The 18480-nt window shown below is 44.0% G+C and overlaps 1 protein-coding gene across 1 annotated transcript in view; it reads right to left on the bottom strand.

Moving 5' to 3' along the window:
• Nucleotides 1-18480, bottom strand: part of hook2 (hook microtubule-tethering protein 2) — a 61922-nt gene that overhangs the window by 21054 nt on the left and 22388 nt on the right. The window contains exons 6-12 of the mRNA XM_084328662.1: nucleotides 15479-15546; nucleotides 14877-14942; nucleotides 14614-14694; nucleotides 8419-8582; nucleotides 5293-5433; nucleotides 3965-4166; nucleotides 970-1080 (exon numbers count right to left, since the gene is read on the bottom strand). Of these exons, the coding sequence (XP_084184788.1) occupies nucleotides 970-1080; nucleotides 3965-4166; nucleotides 5293-5433; nucleotides 8419-8582; nucleotides 14614-14694; nucleotides 14877-14942; nucleotides 15479-15546 (833 nt within the window). The remainder of the gene's footprint in view (nucleotides 1-969; nucleotides 1081-3964; nucleotides 4167-5292; nucleotides 5434-8418; nucleotides 8583-14613; nucleotides 14695-14876; nucleotides 14943-15478; nucleotides 15547-18480) is intronic.

Below are 18480 nucleotides of genomic sequence, written 5' to 3'. Positions count from 1 at the left end.
TAATAACATTTTCAATCAATCATTCCAATAATACACAGTTGGATGTGTTAGTTGGTTGGATGCACTTCAAGCTGCTTCCACATGAGGCAACTTCTCTCAATCATTCCAATAATACACAGTTGGATGTGTTAGTTGGTTGGATGCACTTCCGATCTCCTTCCACATGGAGGCAAATTGTCTTTTTTGTAGTTGTGGGAACTACTTTTTCTGGCGGATGGTTTTTTCAATAAATCTTCGATTAATGTGTGTTTATTGTATAGAAATAAGGTTGGATGAATGTGGCAGTTGTATAAAAGCTTTACACCACTTGCAGTCGTGATTTGTGAACAATAAACCATGCCTAGGGGGGTCCAACAACCCTCGGCTGCGCCTCGGGCCTAACGACCACCCCTAGGCATGGTTTATTGTTCACAAACCACTCCTGCGCGTGATGTAATGCTTAAATATATATATATGGAATTGAATGAACTCTTCTTGGAAACTCGATGTCAGTGTTTTATTCACAATATGAAATCAGATATTGTATAAAAACGGTTCTATAAAAGCAATAGAACACTAAAGATTGTGTGTCGTCATAGCAACCACAGCCGTGATTTTATTTACCATTAACACACACCCTCTCTATTGCTTAAAGGAACACACAAACAAAATAGGGAAATATAATAATTTGCCATCTTCCACATCAAGAAGATTGATTATCGATGTAATCTCTGTGTGTCAGTTTTGGAGTTGCTGCACGTTTCTTCACATTTGACGGAGCTAGGCTAACGGCTCCCTACTGCTTCCAGCCATTGTGCTAAGCTAGGCTAGCGTGCACCTGGACCTCTCTTTCTGGGGCTACTGGAAACAGAGAGGAACCCGATATCAATCTTCTCGTCCGACTCTGGGGAACATGGCTAAAAAGTGTATTTCACAAAATGTTGAGTGTTCCTTTAAATATCAGCGAAGCACATTAGTGGTCAGACTCACCTCCTTCTCCTTCAGCAGGCCGTCGTACTTGTCATCAAGGTTCTTATACTCAAACTGCCACTTCTCAGCTTGAATGGCTTCCGACGAGTGCTTTGTGTGAAGCTCATGAACCTGTAAGTCAAAGAAGTAGAACGTTGACCGCAGCAATCGGAGGGCGGTTTTCAAAACGTCATACATGAGTCAGACTCCTTTCCATCTAAAGCCTTATTCGCACGGGGCGAGTATCACCTGGGGATTCAGTTGCTAGGTAATGACATCGGTGCTCCAGTTCAACACTCAGTCAGCAGCATTCATCAGCTGATGTAACACTAAACCCAGGGCTAGTATCACCTGGGGACCTCCAGTTTTTTATTTACACAGGGCTAGTATCACCTGGGGACCTCCAGTTTTTTATTTACACAGGGCTAGTATCACCTGGAGACCTCCAGTTTTTTTATTTACACAGGGCTAGCATCACCTGGGGACCTCCACAGGGCTAGCATCACCTGGGGACCTCCACAGGGCTAGCATCACCTGGGGACCTCCACAGGGCTAGCATCACCTGGGGACCTCCACAGGGCTAGCATCACCTGGGGACCTCCACAGGGCTAGCATCACCTGGGGACCTCCACAGGGTTAGCATCACCTGGGGACCTCCACAGGGCTAGCATCACCTGGGGACCTCCACAGGGCTAGCATCACCTGGGGACCTCCAGTCACTTGTAAGAATTGTGGAGGACGTTTGTGATCTTTATCCCAATGCAAATCTGCCATGGCCAAAAACGTTGGACATTTAAAAATCTATTAAAATGCTGCACCTTAGCATGGAGATCGTAGGTGTAGATAATATAACGGTTATCCAGTTCATTACTTTTCCCCTGCTGGATTGTCAGACTTGATTTATTATTGAAAGTACTCTGCATGATTACATTTTTTCCAATCACACGGTGCATTTGGAATAGTCATAAATGAGTTTGCAACAATAATGTTGCAAACCCTAACCCCAAGTGTCTTCAGTTGCTAGGTAATGACATCAGTGCTCCAGTTCAACATCCAGTCAGCAGCATTTATCAGCTGATGTAACACTAAACACAAGTCCTGAATTTGAGTATATTGGAAACCATCTGAACTTGTTTTAGCACCAGGACAGCTTGTTCCCTTCTGCCAGGTACAAACGTACCATTAGAACTCAAGGTTTCCCATTTTCCTAAAGGAACAAGCCAGTGCATTGTCAAATAATCGAACTGGACACCATCAGCAAACTCCAGAGTCTGTTATCTACACTGCATAAGTCGCTCCTACATACATCTTGTGGAATTGTCCTGAAACAATGAGAAGGTCCATACAGGACCACAAACGAATGAAAAGCGACCAGTCTCCCCCGTCCTACTCCATCCACGGCCCACCTGTGAGGGACAGTGGCTCAGGAGGTAGAGCAGTCGTCTGGTAATCCGAAGGATCGATTCACGCTCCTCCAGCGTGTCCCAAGTGACCTTGAGCAAGACACTTACGCTCCTAACTGCCCCTGAGCAGGTCGGCACCTTGCATGGTTGCCTATGCTGTCGGTGTGTGAACGTGAGGAACAAATTGTAAAGTGCTTTCTTTGGATAAAAGCTCTATATAAATGCACCCTTCACCTGATTCTTGTATGAGTCCAGCTGGTTGCTCTACCCCTCATCCGTCTCTTGTAAGAGTCCAGCTGGGTGCTCTATATATATAAATGCTCACCCGTCTCTTGTAGGAGTCCAGCTGGGTGCTCTATATATATATATTAGGGATGTCCGATATTATCTGCCGATATCGGCATAAAAATGTGATAACGGAAAATATCGGTATCTGTTTTCAATTTCTTTTTACATTTCTATAGAAATGATGTCCGATATCATCGGCCTACAGATATTATCGGCCGATATCAGGCCATGTGAGCGGATCGGAGCGTGAGCGGCGCGGGGCGCGGAGCGGGCGGTTTTGACGTGAGCGAGGAGTGGGTTTTAAAATGGGTCGGCGCGACGTCCGGAGCGAGAGTTCTCCTCCGCTCCAATCCACTCCAGGTCGCTCACAGTGGTTTAACACTGTTGATGTAATATACATGCAGTACAATGCCAAAGCAACAGATGGCGATGTACAAACATGAAGGCCATTTTCAACCAATGAGAAGGGTGAACCTGTGATATCCGGTTCAGGCTTTGTCACTGTAGAGACGCCCACACTCACTCCTGTTAGAAAACGTATCGACGCCATTGTTGTTGACGTTAGCTTACATGCTAACGTTAATGGCAGCGACCATAGCATTGTGGCTCGGCTAGCCTATCATCGCTTAATAGAGCTAGTGGATGGATAAACAACGTTATTTAACATTGCAGAATGGGTACAATTACAATGCGGCTCAATACAAACAATTGTTAAGGGGCCCAGGGGGTGTAGACTGTTGTAGTTTGAGCTGATTTACACCATGCTCAAAAAAAAAAAAAAAAAAAAAATCTGCCGAGCGATCTGGCGCGGGGAGCGCTCGATTCAAGGTGAGCGGGGAGTGAGCGGAGAGCGACTTGGGGGCGGGGTCAACATGATCGATTAGCGGAGCGGACCAAGCTTTAAAGAGCGAAGAGCGGATTTCTCGGCCGCGCCGATCCGCTCACGTGGCCTGGCCGATATCGGCATTAAAATGTGATATCGGTATCGGAAATTAAGAGTTGGACAATATCGGTAAAAAAGCCAATATCGAGCATCCCTAATATATATATATATATATATATATATATATATATATATATATATATATATAATGCTCACCAGTCTCTTGTAGGAATCCAGCTGGGTGCTCTATATATATATATGCTCACCAGTCTCTTGTAGGAGTCCAGCTGGGTGCTCTATATATATATATATATGCTCACCAGTCTCTTGTAGGAGTCCAGCTGGGTGCTCTATATATATATATATATGCTCACCAGTCTCTTGTAGGAGTCCAGCTGGGTGCTCTATATATATATATATATATATATATATAAATGCTCACCTGTCTCTTGTAGGAGTCCAGCTGGGTGCGGACGGTGTTGGCCCTGCGGAGCTCCTCCTCCAGCTCGCAGGTGCGCTGCATGTAGACAGTGTTCCGCTCCTCCAGGAGGCGCACCTGTCTGCGCAGGTCTCCCAGGTCCTCAAGCTTCCGCTTGTACGTCTCCACCAGTGCCTCCAGCCGGCTCACCCGGTCTGACGAGTGCCTGAGGAGGAGGAGGAGAAGAAGAAGAATATAGACCTGGACTTGCTGGTCAGACAGCCATGAGGAGAGTCTGTGGGACAACCATCACCTCACCAGCCACCTTTACAGTAGTGCTCAGGTGGTTTTTATCTCTGATGTTCAGGTTGCCGTACCAAGCAATCATAGAAAAAGTAAGAACAGATTCAATAAATGGCTCGTCAATAATGAAAATAATAATAATTGACAATGACATAATTCCCCCAAAGTACAAACGCTGCCGTCCTTTCTTACAGGCCGCATCAGAATTTGCAACACATTTCAGATTATGGTCAGTGACTTATATTGTTCAACTTCCACATAGTCGATGCTAGAACCTTTGATGAGGGTCTGAGATGGTGGGTGAAAAGACTTCCATCTGCATCCTTGGTCTGTGACACGTACCGAGATGTCCCACTATGTTACCTGTTTATTGCACAATGTTGTTTTTATTGGATTCTATTATATGTTGTACTACTGTATTGCACATTGTTGCGGGCAAGACCACCCGCATTTCATTGTATACTTGTATGCCGTGACAAATAAAACTCTTGACTTGACTTGTTGTTGCAGGAAGGCCTCATCAACACCATCTGACAAACCCCTCTACCACCGGCCCACGTGCCTTCTCATTACGGAACACAGATATATAAAGACTACATTAAAGACCGCGTAGTTCACCGGTGGCCATCTTGCTACAGTTAACTACTGCTTTAAGGTGAGTGATCTGCAAAAAATAAATAAAAAACGTTATTAATGTGGCTATGATTCTTGGAATAATCTTTATTAAAAAAAAAAAAATTCATATGAAAGTCCATTATTAGTATGCAGTATGATAACTACATCTGACGTTTTTAACAAACCAAACGGTTGAAAATTAAGCAACCTATGGTTATTTCAATAGTACATGCACTATAGACATTCATGTTATGAGTGGGCGTGCTATCCCTGTAGCAAGATGGCCGCCATGTGGCAACGTTGGTCTCCGTTGGCCAGCAGCGAGGGTGAGTCATCTAGTCTTTATATATATATCTATGACGGAACAGGTTGATTATAACCGGGTGAAAACCACCACTGAGAAGCTGGTCAGACGTGAGTCTAGGTTCTCTCACCGGAGGATGTCCATCTCGTCTTTGAGCGTTTGTGCCTCCTGGGCCAAGCTGGTCAGTTCCTCGTTACGGTGCTGCAGGTCCGTGACCGCGCGCTCCAGAAGGTCCCCGCGCACCCGCAGGTCATCCCTGCCGTTCTCCAGCCTGGGGGGCAGAGCCCGGGGAACACAGTAGTTTACAGTACAGGACAGACTGAACCGACTCATTGTGAAGAGACTGACATGTACCATTAAAAAAGGGGCCGTTCACAGATTTGCCTAAACTAACCATCGTCTTTTACCATCATGCCCTTTTCCACTAAATAATCTTCCTTGCCTATATTACTACCTACTATGCGAATAATATTATGTCTTTACTACTATGCTCTCAAGACTGTAGCACCCAAGTTCAACACTGTTTGATGAACATCGTTACTCAGCTGAAAGAGTTGTGTGCTTCCTGCTGACTGTTATACACTGAACTTATACATCTCTTTGGATAAGAGTCAGCTAAATTACTAAATGTAAATGTTTGAGATATCTTCCATAGAGATGTCACTCCAATAATATGAAGCTGAATGGCTCTGGGTTTGTGGTTCTCAAAGCACCACACATTTTATGTTTTGGAAAACCTCAACAGCAGCTCTTTCCAGACATCACTGTTACTCAAGATAATTCACAGACCTTGTTGTGAGAAACCTCATTTAGAAACCGTTTTCTACCTAAGTAACATCTGCCATATCTCATTAACACTTCGAGTGCCAGCAACGCGTTTTGTCGTTAGTTCATGCCGACCGTTGAGTGCCGCCAATGCTATATAGCGTTTGTTTGTCGTATTTTTTTTATTGGCGATTTGAATTCATATTTCATCAATCGAGCCTCAGGTTAGTGTTGCAGACTCTCTCTGAGCTCAATTGGGAAGATACCGCCCCCCTGTGTAACTGCACCCCTTTAGTTTAGACTGATGGGGGGGGGATTATGTATTTACAGTACCCAACGCTGAATCAATAAACGCGATCGATATTTGGAATGGCGATCAGGAATTGGAATAATCTTTTTGGATAACATCTGATCTGAGCTAAGGAATTTATTTGAACAGTCTTAGGATAATCAGAGCTATTTTCACAGAGATATCAGCGTTTTCCCTATGCGTGTGTGTGTGCGATCAGGAAATGAGAATCGATATTTCAGCCCGCTTCAATAGCATGCATAAGTACACATATACTATCGATAATCTAGCGTTTATTTGAAAACGATTCATAAATAGGCAAAAAAATTACAACGTTTGTGTATGCCAGAATATTCCAGTAAATGCCAATCATCACGGAATCTTTATATTTTCCTTGAAAACAAGGGCTTTTCAAAATGCTATAAAACGGAAATGAAGCGATTAAAAAACAATCCGTTTCGACAATGTTGACTGCAAACAAGTCATTGATAAACGACGGGCAGATTAGACACATAGCCATAATTTAAAACAGATGATGCATTCACAACACTATCATTGAAGTGGGTGCCGGCATTCAACCACGTTTTACCATGTTAACCAGTGGCACTGGAAGTGTTAAGGGGGGAACTTCGGTAGAATAGATGCCGTTGTTGAGTTTTTCAAGTTGAAAGATATTACTTGTTTTCACTTTGATTATAACAGGATAAATACGTTTCAGCTAAAGTGATTTTAGTCTTTTACACCGAAGGTGTTTGGACAGAAACATTACAGCTCAGGACTGTTCTGGGGGGAGAGAGACAGACAGGGCCAAGGCCACATTCATTAAAGAGATGAGGAAACCATGAGAGGGAGAGAGAAAACACCGTAATATAACAAAGTGCATTATTTTGGCACCGTGAGTACCGGAAACCTAATGCCATTCAGCTCCATTGTATTGGAAGTGACAGCAGACATCTCTCTACAGCAGATATCTTCCAAAACTCTGGATGGATCAATAGCACTCAATAATGGAAAGAAATTGCCTCAAAATTACAGTCCAAGTCTAAACTGGTCATTCAAAGTAATGAATTGGATCGGTACTTGGTATTGGCCGATACCCTAAGCCCAGGTATCGGTATCGGGACTGAAAAAGTTGGATGGGAAGAATGTTTGGACCCATAACTCCAGGTCCATAGAGGGTCTCCCCACATGATTTGGGCACAGTTTGGTTACAGAAGCAGAATTTTGCCTACAAGGTAACATTGACAAAAAAAGGGTCTAGTCAGATATGTCGTTTTCTTTCTGTAGTTGCTCAGTAGACCTGTAGTTCTCTTCCTGTAGCTGCTGTGTGTGTGCGTGTGTGTGTGTGTGTCAGTAGACCTGTAGTTGCTCCATCTGGCCTGCTGTGTGTGTGTGTGTGTGCGCGCGTCAGTAGACCTGTAGTTCTCTTCCTGTAGTTGCTCCATCTGGCCTGCTGTGTGTGTGTGTGTGTCAGTAGACTTGTAGTTCTCTTCCTGTAGTTGCTCCATCTGGCCTGCTGTGTGTGTGTGTGTGTGTGTGTGTGTGCGTCAGTAGACCTGTAGTTCTTCCTGTAGTTGCTCCATCTGGCCTGCTGTGTGTGTGTGTGTCAGTAGACTTGTAGTTCTCTTCCTGTAGTTGCTCCATCTGGCCTGCTGTGTGTGTGTGTCAGTAGACCTGTAGTTCTCTTCCTGTAGTTGCTCCATCTGGCCTGCTGTGTGTGTGTGTGTGTGTGTGTCAGTAGACTTGTAGTTCTCTTCCTGTAGTTGCTCCATCTGGCCTGCTGTGTGTGTGTGTGTGTCAGTAGACTTGTAGTTCTCTTCCTGTAGTTGCTCCATCTGGCCTGCTGTGTGTGTGTGTGTGTGTGTGTGTGTCAGTAGACTTGTAGTTCTCTTCCTGTAGTTGCTCCATCTGGCCTGCTGTGTGTGTGTGTGTGTCAGTAGACCTGTAGTTCTCTTCCTGTAGTTGCTCCATCTGGCCTGCTGTGTGTGTGTGTGTGTGTCAGTAGACCTGTAGTTCTCTTCCTGTAGTTGCTCCATCTGGCCTGCTGTGTGTGTGTGTGTGTGCGTCAGTAGACTTGTAGTTCTCTTCCTGTAGTTGCTCCATCTGGCCTGCTGTGTGTGTGTGTCAGTAGACCTGTAGTTATCTTCCTGTAGTTGCTCCATCTGGCCTGCTGTGTGTGTGTGTGTGTGTGTGTCAGTAGACCTGTAGTTCTCTTCCTGTAGTTGCTCCATCTGGCTCTGTAGCAGCAGCAGCTTCTTGCCAGTGATGGTGGTCACAGCGTCTATAGGATCACAGCGACTCAACCTCTCCCTCAGGGAGCGTGTCTCTGCCTGCAGGGACGACTTCTCCTCCATGGCTACAGACAGCTAGGTAGTGAGAGAGAGGGAGAGAGAGACCATGTAAACACAAGTGTCAATAGTGGGAGGGGAGGTCAGAAGTTAAGAGAGGAGATAATAAGATATCTATGGCCTGGCGATACTGAAGCAAATGTAAATTAGTGGTCTCCCAATATATCATGCCAATTATATATTGGCAAAATATCAGTATCGGCTGATATCAAATTTCCCCTTTTTTGATAATTATATACATCACAATATCTGCATAGGCATCTGTTCAATCAAGTGCATCATCATTTTATATTAACATTAACAAATAGTTTTGTGAGAAAACTAGTTAAAGCTGCAATAACTATTTTATGACATTGTTTCACATTTTCAACACTTATGGCCATCAGAAGGTCTCGTTGAGTCATGGTGTCCTACTCAGACAACGACACAGTACAATTGTTTGCTTATAGTGGCAACTTGTGGCCCTCTACTGTTCAGAAAATAATTATTACAGCTTTAAATAAAAAAAGAACGATATATCACTATTCACAATATAAAATAATCTCACAAAACACAGATAAACAATAAATGCATGTTTTACACTGACCGAGAGAGTAAGAGAGAGAGAGGGCAAGAGAAGGCACACATTAAAAGCAAACGGAAGCACATAGAAATAGCTGAGCACAGATGAAAACTGGCTGAACATGAAAAAGACACTCTACCAACAGCAGATGAGACTTGAGCACAAAAATATAGACAGTCACACGCATAACGCATACAGACACACACAGCGACAAACTCACCAGCTCACACAGGACTTCTTAAAAAAACAAGACATGCTTCCACCCCCCGTTTCACATGCACAAACGTCAAAGGTTAGTCAGCTGCTATGGCTATGGTCTCAGGCCAACGGGCCCTTCTCAATGGTGCAGTTGTTAACATTTCCCCTGAGGTGGAAGCAGCTAGCATGGAGGGAGATGAATATACAGTCCTCTTCAATGACATTGGTTACGCAGTCACAGTTGGAGGGGAACGTTTCTTATTATAACATTTTAAGCAGCAGATGTTTGTTTGGAGACAGAGAGCCGGTTGGAGTTGCAACAATACTGGGCGGGAGGACAGATAAGAGAATGTTGTTGCAGTCACTTGTTGGCCAAGCTGCACAGAATAACTTCCATAACCGTTTATAAACCTAACCCTTGATGCTAAAATGATTTATTAAAGCAAAAGTTGACTTTATTTCTTTTTAATTAAACCCAACCTCACTGTAGACATCACGCCTAGGGATCATGCACCGATCCGACTTTTTCAGTCCCGATACCGATACCAGGGCCCTCATTTATCAATGGTGCGTACGCACAGATATGTGCGTAACCCGTGCGTACGATCATTTCTAAGTAAAGTGTGTGACTTATCAATTTGAACGTGTGCTTGACTTTGTGCGTATATTTACGCACAGCTCCGAGGATGCGTACCTGGCGCCCAGCGGTAGAATATGAATATTGCAACGCGGAAATAAGCTTCCGTGCATTAGTTTCAACACTGGTGTGTTCTGTATGACCCGTAATTCGTTATAGTTCATTGTAAAATGGCGACGGTAGTGTAATTATTGTCAAACCCTATAAATATAGCATGGAATAGGTCTTTCTTTCCTGCAGCATGGTTTATATATAGGGTTATGGGAATACTATGGGGTGCACTGAGTGCGCTCCGCGGGGAACTGAGGGATGAATGAATGACAGACATGATGGAATTCAAGTTTGTATTGATCACATATAGGCAGGCTACACATGGCGTAGGCTACATGGCAGTGAGATTCATTGTTCTTATATGCTCTCGTATTAGTGTTTATATAGGCTACCTAATACCGACATCAAAATAGATTGTATGCCTCTACAAATCATATGCAGGTAGAACATTTACGGAAAATCCGTCGCGATTTGGAATACAATTTACGGAGAACTTTATTCCCTGGGTATTAATCGAACGAAACGAAGAAAACGCAGTCATATTCCAGCATGGTTATTAATGACACCAATGGCAAACAGTGGTTAACGGTCTTTATTAGTGTTTGCGCTGCCCAGGCAGCAATGGTCTTTAGGAAGTTAATAGATATCATATCCGACATCACCATACGTGTACATGTCTGTCAGCCTGTCGCGTATTTCTCGCTTCGCTCGGCTTAGTCCACTTTTCATGGGGGTGTTTCATTACCGTATATGGTTAATTACGGGCGGTTCTATATGCAAATACTTAAAATCGTGCACGAGCGCGGAACAAATGGTATTTATCAACACGGGAGTGTGATAAATCCCGATTTTTCTGTACGTACACACATTCTAAATTCTGTGCTTAAGAACAAAAAAAGAACACTTTCTAAGCAGTTGATAAATGAGGGCCCTGGGCTTTGGGTATCGGCCGATACAGAGTACCGATCTGGGATCATTCTTTTGTGCAAGGCAACATCAGGCTTGACTTAAAACATTACTTTCCTAACTTGGTGAAACAAAATGTTGTCATCTGTACAAAAGCATAAAATTAAATGTATAATAATAATTGTCTCCGATACCCGATCCAACTATTTTAGTCATATCGGGGCCGATATCCAATATCAATATCGGAGCATCCCTAGTCATGCCTAATCATGAACTAAAAAACAGAGATGGAAAATATATAGTTATATTCTCATGAATCGATTTTCAAAAGGTGCATCGAATTTTGACTTTGGGACTTGGCCAACAAGTGACAACGTTGTCTGGCCCGTCAGATTGAACAGATGTTGGAGATGTAGATGGGCGTGTGTGGGAAGGGGAGGTTACAGTTAGCAGGCTGGCATTCCAATGTTACAAAGGAGGACTGTATACTTACCTCAGTTACCTGTGGGGCATCTCTCCAGATTCAACACAGCAAAACCCTACACTGAACTTTAAGGACAGATTGCATGCTTTAGCATAAGACCAGTCAAAGTAAATCAATTTCAAATGACGTTTTTTTTTTTTTGGCTTACAGTGTCTTTTTGCGCCTACTTTCTTCTCCAGAGTCAGAAAAGGTGATAGATAGCAATTTCCTCTCCCTGCTTTCAGTAGAAAGTTATCCGGCTGCAAGCTAGCCTAGCGCAATTGAAAGTGGATATGGACCAGATAGCCCAGCTGTTGGCCAAAAACACCTACTGGAGTTTTAAGCTAGGCTAGTGGTCAGTATCCGCTTCCATTCATTTGTGCTAAGCTAGGTTAGCTTGCAGCCGGATAGCTTTCTGCTGAACACAGAGAGGAAATTGGTATCCATCTTCTTGGAAAAAAGTAAGGACATTTCCCATAATCCTTTAAGTATTTAGTATATACAATTTGAAGCAGGTGGGCTGAGATAATATTGGTTGTCACCGTTTATTAAAAAAAACAGCAAATCAGCTTGGAACTTCCAGCATTATGCAATTATTGAGCATCAATAAAAATGTCCTGCAACGGCCCTAAAATCAATGTATTATCAGTCAGTGGCACAAAAATAAGTAATGTTTACTCGACACACAAGCATAGAAAACACACCAATCTCAGCCAAGATCAATGACAGAGCACAAGGCTACAGCTACAAGCAGTCATCATGCTGAAGAACACTGCAGCAGAAACACATTTTAAATCATATTTAGTACATGGGGTGCAACCGATTATGTTATTACTCAAAAATAAAAGCATATACTGTATATATATATATTTTCTTTTTTACTTGAGATAATTCCATCGGCTGTACAAGATATGGATACATATAGATGTCCCCCTTTTCACTGCAGATATCAGAGTCCTACATTTTAAGTATCAGCCAAGAAGAGAGTACCGATCAGATACGACTCGTTTGGAGTCACAGGACAAACGATTGATATATGATCTAGGTCTTTCCATTAGAGATTTAACTTCCATGTGTCTTTAAAATGCAGAGAGGGAAGTTGTTTTGCTCTCATATCGGATTGTTGTGTCATGGAGATTCTCCAATACCGATTATATATATATATTAGTGGTGGGACTCTATTACAAATTTTTATCAAATTAATTCTAGACTTTATAGTTAATTAATCGAAATTAATCACATTTGAATCGCATATCAATATTTGATGCGAAAAGCAATATTTTTCAATTCAAATGAATTTTGGTATACGAGTGAACCAATGAATATACATTATACATACGTTTAAGCAGCAAAATCCTGTATTAGCTACTACAGACCAACAGATCAATGCTATTTTTAACAAAGTGCATACATTTTAGGAATTATATATATATAGTGCAAAGGCCCTTTTGTAAACTCAATCACTTTCGAGGTAAAAGTAAAACGCAGTACTTTCAAGTACATTCCAGAACAGTTGACCATTGAAAAAAATAGAAACTCTTGATTTATCTCAATTTCTCTTATTTAAAAAAGAAAAAAGTAATTTGCGATTTATTATACTTTATACTTATAGCACATGCATGAGTCTGGTCTCCTTTAAAAAGGTAACATTCTTACACAATAAAGAAATCATCATGCGATTAAATGCATACATTTTTTTAACTTTTAATTTTCTGTAGTTAATCAAAATTAATGCGATAAAGTCCCAGCCCTAATATACCCTACCGATATAGCCATTACACAATGATTTGAAATGTATCATTTAAAAAAGAATCCGTTTGAGTGAAAGTGCTCATGTATTTTTGTGAGAGACATGTACTTTTACTATCTTGCTTTTATTTACAATCGTTTTATGTTGTCCTACTTGTGAAACTATCCGTGTGCTGCCTTCTTGGCCCACTTGAAAAAGAGATCGAAATCTCAACGCGACTACCCATGTTAGATAAAGGATCAACAAGTAAACAAATCCTATTATAGCCTGGTATCCCAATACCAGTATCCATATCTGTGAAGATATTTTAAAAACCGCTATGCGCTGCGGCTGGTTAGCGCAGCGGACATTGCACTCGTCACCAACGCAAGAGACATCGGGTTCGACTCCGGCTGTCGGCGCTGCCTCCGGCTTGGGCCAGCCGTCATACTAATTCAATTGGCAGAATTAGCGGGTGGAGGTCGATGGGTGGTAATCTGGACGTTGTGGACAGCGACTCCTACAGGTCGGTTGGGGACGCCTGCACAGCAAAGACAGGAAATGGCGGGGGTAGTGTGAGCCTCCTACACGTTACACCTCGCCAATGAGAGTCCGCGCTGGCAGGTGAAAAGATGCGACAGGCTGCCTCCTCGTGTACCGGAGGGGACACGTGATGCAAGGCTTCTATCCTCCCTACAACCGGCCAGTGGGGGGCATATGCGAGCAACATTCAAGACAGGGGAGGGAAGAATTGGCCCATTGGAATTGGGATGGGAGAAAAATAGGAGAAAAAGTGGATAAAAAAAACCGCTATGCACTGATGTCCCAACACATTCCACATGGCTCTTGGGATCTGGTTTTTTAAGTATCGGGGAGATTCTTCTATACCTATACCCTGCTTTAGCCTGGTATCATCCTGTGTCCCACACCAGGGTCAGTACTACACCGTGCTTTAGCCTGGTATCATCCTGTGTCCCACACCAGGGTCAGTACTACACCGTGCTTTAGCCTGGTATCATCCTGTGTCCCACACCAGGGTCAGTACTACACCCTGCTTTAGCCTGGTATCATCCTGTGTCCCACACCAGGGTCAGTACTACACCCTGCTTTAGCCTGGTATCATCCTGTGTCCCACACCAGGGTCAGTACTACACCCTGCTTTAGCCTGGTATCATCCTGTGTCCCACACCAGGGTCAGTACTACACCCTGCTTTAGCCTGGTATCATCCTGTGTCCCACACCAGGGTCAGTACTACACCCTGCTTTAGCCTGGTATCATCCTGTGTCCCACACCAGGGTCAGTACTACACCCTGCTTTAGCCTGGTATCATCCTGTGTCCCACACCAGGGTCAGTACTACACCCTGCTTTAGCCTGGTATCATCCTGTGTCCCACACCAGGGTCAGTCCTGGTGCACGGCTCACATTAAGGCAACAAAAAGGAGAAACAATAAAAACCAAACCCCCAGGAGCGCCGCTTCAAAATACCTCCAAGAACCCTCACCTGATGCTGCAGGTTTCGACAGCGCTGGCCCAGGTCCTCCTTCTCCTCGACCTCCTCGCTCAGGAAATAGTACTTCCTGGACTGCAGCGGGACACGGAACCGGCCCGGAACACAAGAGAGGCGCAGTAGGGAGGGAAAGAACAGCAGACGGAGAGAGAAAGAGAAAGGATGGGAGACAATGACACAAAAGAAAGGTGTAAGCGATACGCCAGGTGGAGAGGAGTAGGAGAGATACAGAAGGAAAAAGAGAGCAGGTCTTTTACCTGGTAGTCGAAGTCCCCATAAGTCTCTGGACTTCCTGGTTCGGAAGAAGGCTCTTTGGACAAGAGCTGTAATAACAAAACAAAAGTCAATTAAAATGTGTGGTTCAAACTCCAGGGAAACGGCGGATCACGCGGTCAGTCGTCTCGTCGACACAATGGGGTTTGGTGAACAATAGCTGATCCATTTCAGGTTTTATTGTCCTCTTGAGCATATGGCTGCTCTCAGGCTAAAACCTTGCATCTCCAAAAAGGGTCCACTTTTCAGGAGTTAAGAAATGCAACCTTGTTTTTTACTTCGAGGCCGGTGTATTTTTGAGGATATTACAGTGGGTTGTGAAGGGGTTTCATGGGTCACAACATAGAGCCCCGTGTAGACTTTCAATTCAGGTAAAAACTTGGAATTAGCCAAACTGGAGATACAAGGTTTTCGCCCAATAGCAGTGACACACTGAAGACTAAAACGTACTCAAAATACAGAAAAATTATTCTGGAACTCCGTTGTCTTGCACTTATCTGAATGTTATACATTTTAATTCACCACGACCACGAGAAGAGATTTAATTAAAAAATAAAGAAAACGGGATGAAGAAGAGGCTCCTCACCTCCTGAATGGCTGTCATGACGACATGCTGGACGGATTCCTCCAGAGTCATGATCTGCTGGATCTGCTCTGTGTGTAGATAAGACAGTAGAGACCAGTGAACACAAAACACAGCGTAGATATAACTAAATAAACAGAACACGAGCCCATTACACACTACCACCACATTACACACTACCACCACATATACTGTACATATTGAAATACAATACAGCATAGATAAAACTAAAATGGACAATGAGAACACAAGCCAAATACACACTACCTCCACATACTCCAATACAGTGGTTCTCAAACTGCAGGTTGCGACCCAAAGTGGGGTCGCGGGTAGGTGACAGTGGGGGCATGCATTGGCAACCTGGCAGCTGTGTGTAAATTGCCATATCTCGCCCCTTCATCAACGGAGGTCGACACACATCACTACATCCTGCACATGTATAATCGCGTGAGGGGGGGGGGGTCTGGTCTTTTGTGTGTAACCTGGACTCGCAATGGATAGGTTTGGATAGCTGCTATATACTGTACCACACTGAAGTGAGGTGGCCATCTCGAGGCAGAGTATTAAATCGCCTTTTGAACTCGAGAAGAACTGCAGATTTTCCTTGCAGACAAAAACAACCCATTGGCAGAGAAATGTGCTGATAATGAATGGCTGGCGCATCTAGCAGACATCTTTGACCGCCTCAATGCGTTGAATCTGGGACTACAAGGTCGGGACATGGACTCAGCTAAAATAGAGAGCTGGATTAAGAAACCCCATTAGTGGCACTCCAGGATAATCAGCAGAGATTTGGGGGTATAATTTACTCTGCTTGATGGCTTTTTGTAGACAGAATGTTGCAAAAAAGTATTTGAAGCCCATCATCTGTAGCCACTAGAAGGGCTTATTGAACAATTTTCGGAGAGAGCGCGGACAATTTGGACAACTGGATCAAAGATCCGTTCATCACGCATGACGCAGCAGGAGGCGCTCATTGATCTTTTGTGTGACGAGCTACTGAGAGTCAAGTTAAACACAACTAAACAACCCCAATAGACGCCATACTCTAATCAAATACAACAGATACAAATAAATAGAAACACCAGTACCATCCAACATGCCCATAACGTACAAACTCTGTTGACTGAACTAAATTTAAACCCATCTACTGCCTTCACCGTCTACAACTGCCTTGCACTGTAATCATAGCTACCTCAACCTATAAATCTATCCATATTACTAATCCACGTTACGTTATATTACTGTTTCCATACCTGTATGATAGGCATGTACCGGTATATATTTACAACTGCTTGGATATATCTGCATATATCCCTGTGCACTTAAATATATATTATAGTGTATTATTGTAATAATATTGTATTGTGGTGTCACATTGAGGGAGTCTCTCACTCCAGAGTTGAAGGGTCACGGGGGAGGAGATATAGCAGAGTAGTAGGTGTGTGTACGGTGGTGATTTTGTCAATGAATAAAGTAGGAAGTAACCTGAAGGACCCGTCACGCTGATTATTGCATCGTCTCTTCCTTCGACTTCTACAGTATTATTATTATCTGCATTTATCCCATACCACTCTTACTAGTTATTAGGGCTGCAACGATGAGTCGACAAGGACGTCGACCATGACATTGTCGATTTGTATATTCATGACCGCCGCATCGTGCCGTTACTTATGTGCCATCTTTGCCGTGGAAATGGCAGACATTCAAAGATATAACATGTGTGCGCAACACGTCATCTAATTAGAGCACAATAAATGAACGTTCAAAATATAAATAACTTCTCTTAAACCACTGTTTCTGCCTAAAGCCAGCTAGCTTTGTTTTTGACGTCCACTAGACGTTAGTGCAACAGTGAGGCCGAGCCCGATAGCTTTCACTAGGTGTGTTCGAGATTGATTTCGGCTCGCCACGGAAATAGACGAGTGCAGCCGGGGGAGGAGTCAGAACGTCGGACACTTCAGATTTGACAAGAGCCTCTCGGGGTGGGACGATACATCGATCCAGATCGATATATGGATCCATTATCAATAATCAAATAGGATCGATGCAACGTAAAAAGATCGTTCATATTGCGATACTCCGTGTAGACATTACAGCAGAGCAGCGTCTAAGTATTTTGCGACCCGATATAAGTCTGTGCAGTTTTTTCCCCGCAATGGGTCAAATGCATCCAACATGATTTGCATCGTCGCCATTCCTTTATGCCCACGTTGCGTGGGCAGATCTAAATTAACGTTATGTTGGCTGCTTAAGCTAAGCAGCTAACTCCTTCCCTCCCTCAGATATCCACGTCTCTGAGCGGATCTCGGCCTGTCTGTCCGACATCTCCGCCTGGATGACGACCAACCACCTCAAACTGAACCTAAGCAAAACAGAATTGCTCCACCTGCCGGCCAAATCCTCCCCCCTGACCGACCTCTCCATCACAGTCGAGAATGCAGCTGTGACCGCGTCCCCGACCGCCAAGAACCTTGGTGTTGTCCTCGACGACCAGTTGAACTTCTCTGCTCACATCGCAGCGACAACCAGAACCTGCAGATTCCTCCTGAGCAACGTCAGAAGGATACGCCCATTCCTGACAAAAGAAGCCACCCAACTCCTCGTCCAATCAACAGTCATCTCCCGCCTCGACTACTGCAACGCACTGCTAGCTGGCCTCCCGGCCACTGCCACCAAGCCTCTTCAACTCATTCAAAACGCAGCGGCCCGCCTGATCTCAAACCTACCAAAGTCGGCCCATGTCACCCCACTTCTTAGGGACCTGCACTGGCTCCCCATTGCTGCACGTATCCGCTTCAAGGCCCTCGACCTAGCATACCGTGCGGCAAAGGGAACCGCTCCCGCCTACCTCCGGTCAATGGTCTCTAACTACACACCCTCAAGACCCCTACGCTCTGCATCTTCTGGCCGCCTCAGATCTACTCCTATCCAAGCTCCCGGAGGGTCATCAAAGAGAAGCCGCCTATTCTCAGTCCTTGCCCCACAATGGTGGAATGAACTAC

This window comes from Notolepis coatsorum (genome assembly GCF_963971535.1).
Source record: "Notolepis coatsorum genome assembly, chromosome: 14".
Lineage (NCBI taxonomy): Eukaryota > Metazoa > Chordata > Actinopteri > Aulopiformes > Paralepididae > Notolepis > Notolepis coatsorum.
The sequence above is the reverse complement of the archived record's forward strand: the minus strand, read 5'-3'. Positions and strand labels throughout refer to the sequence as shown.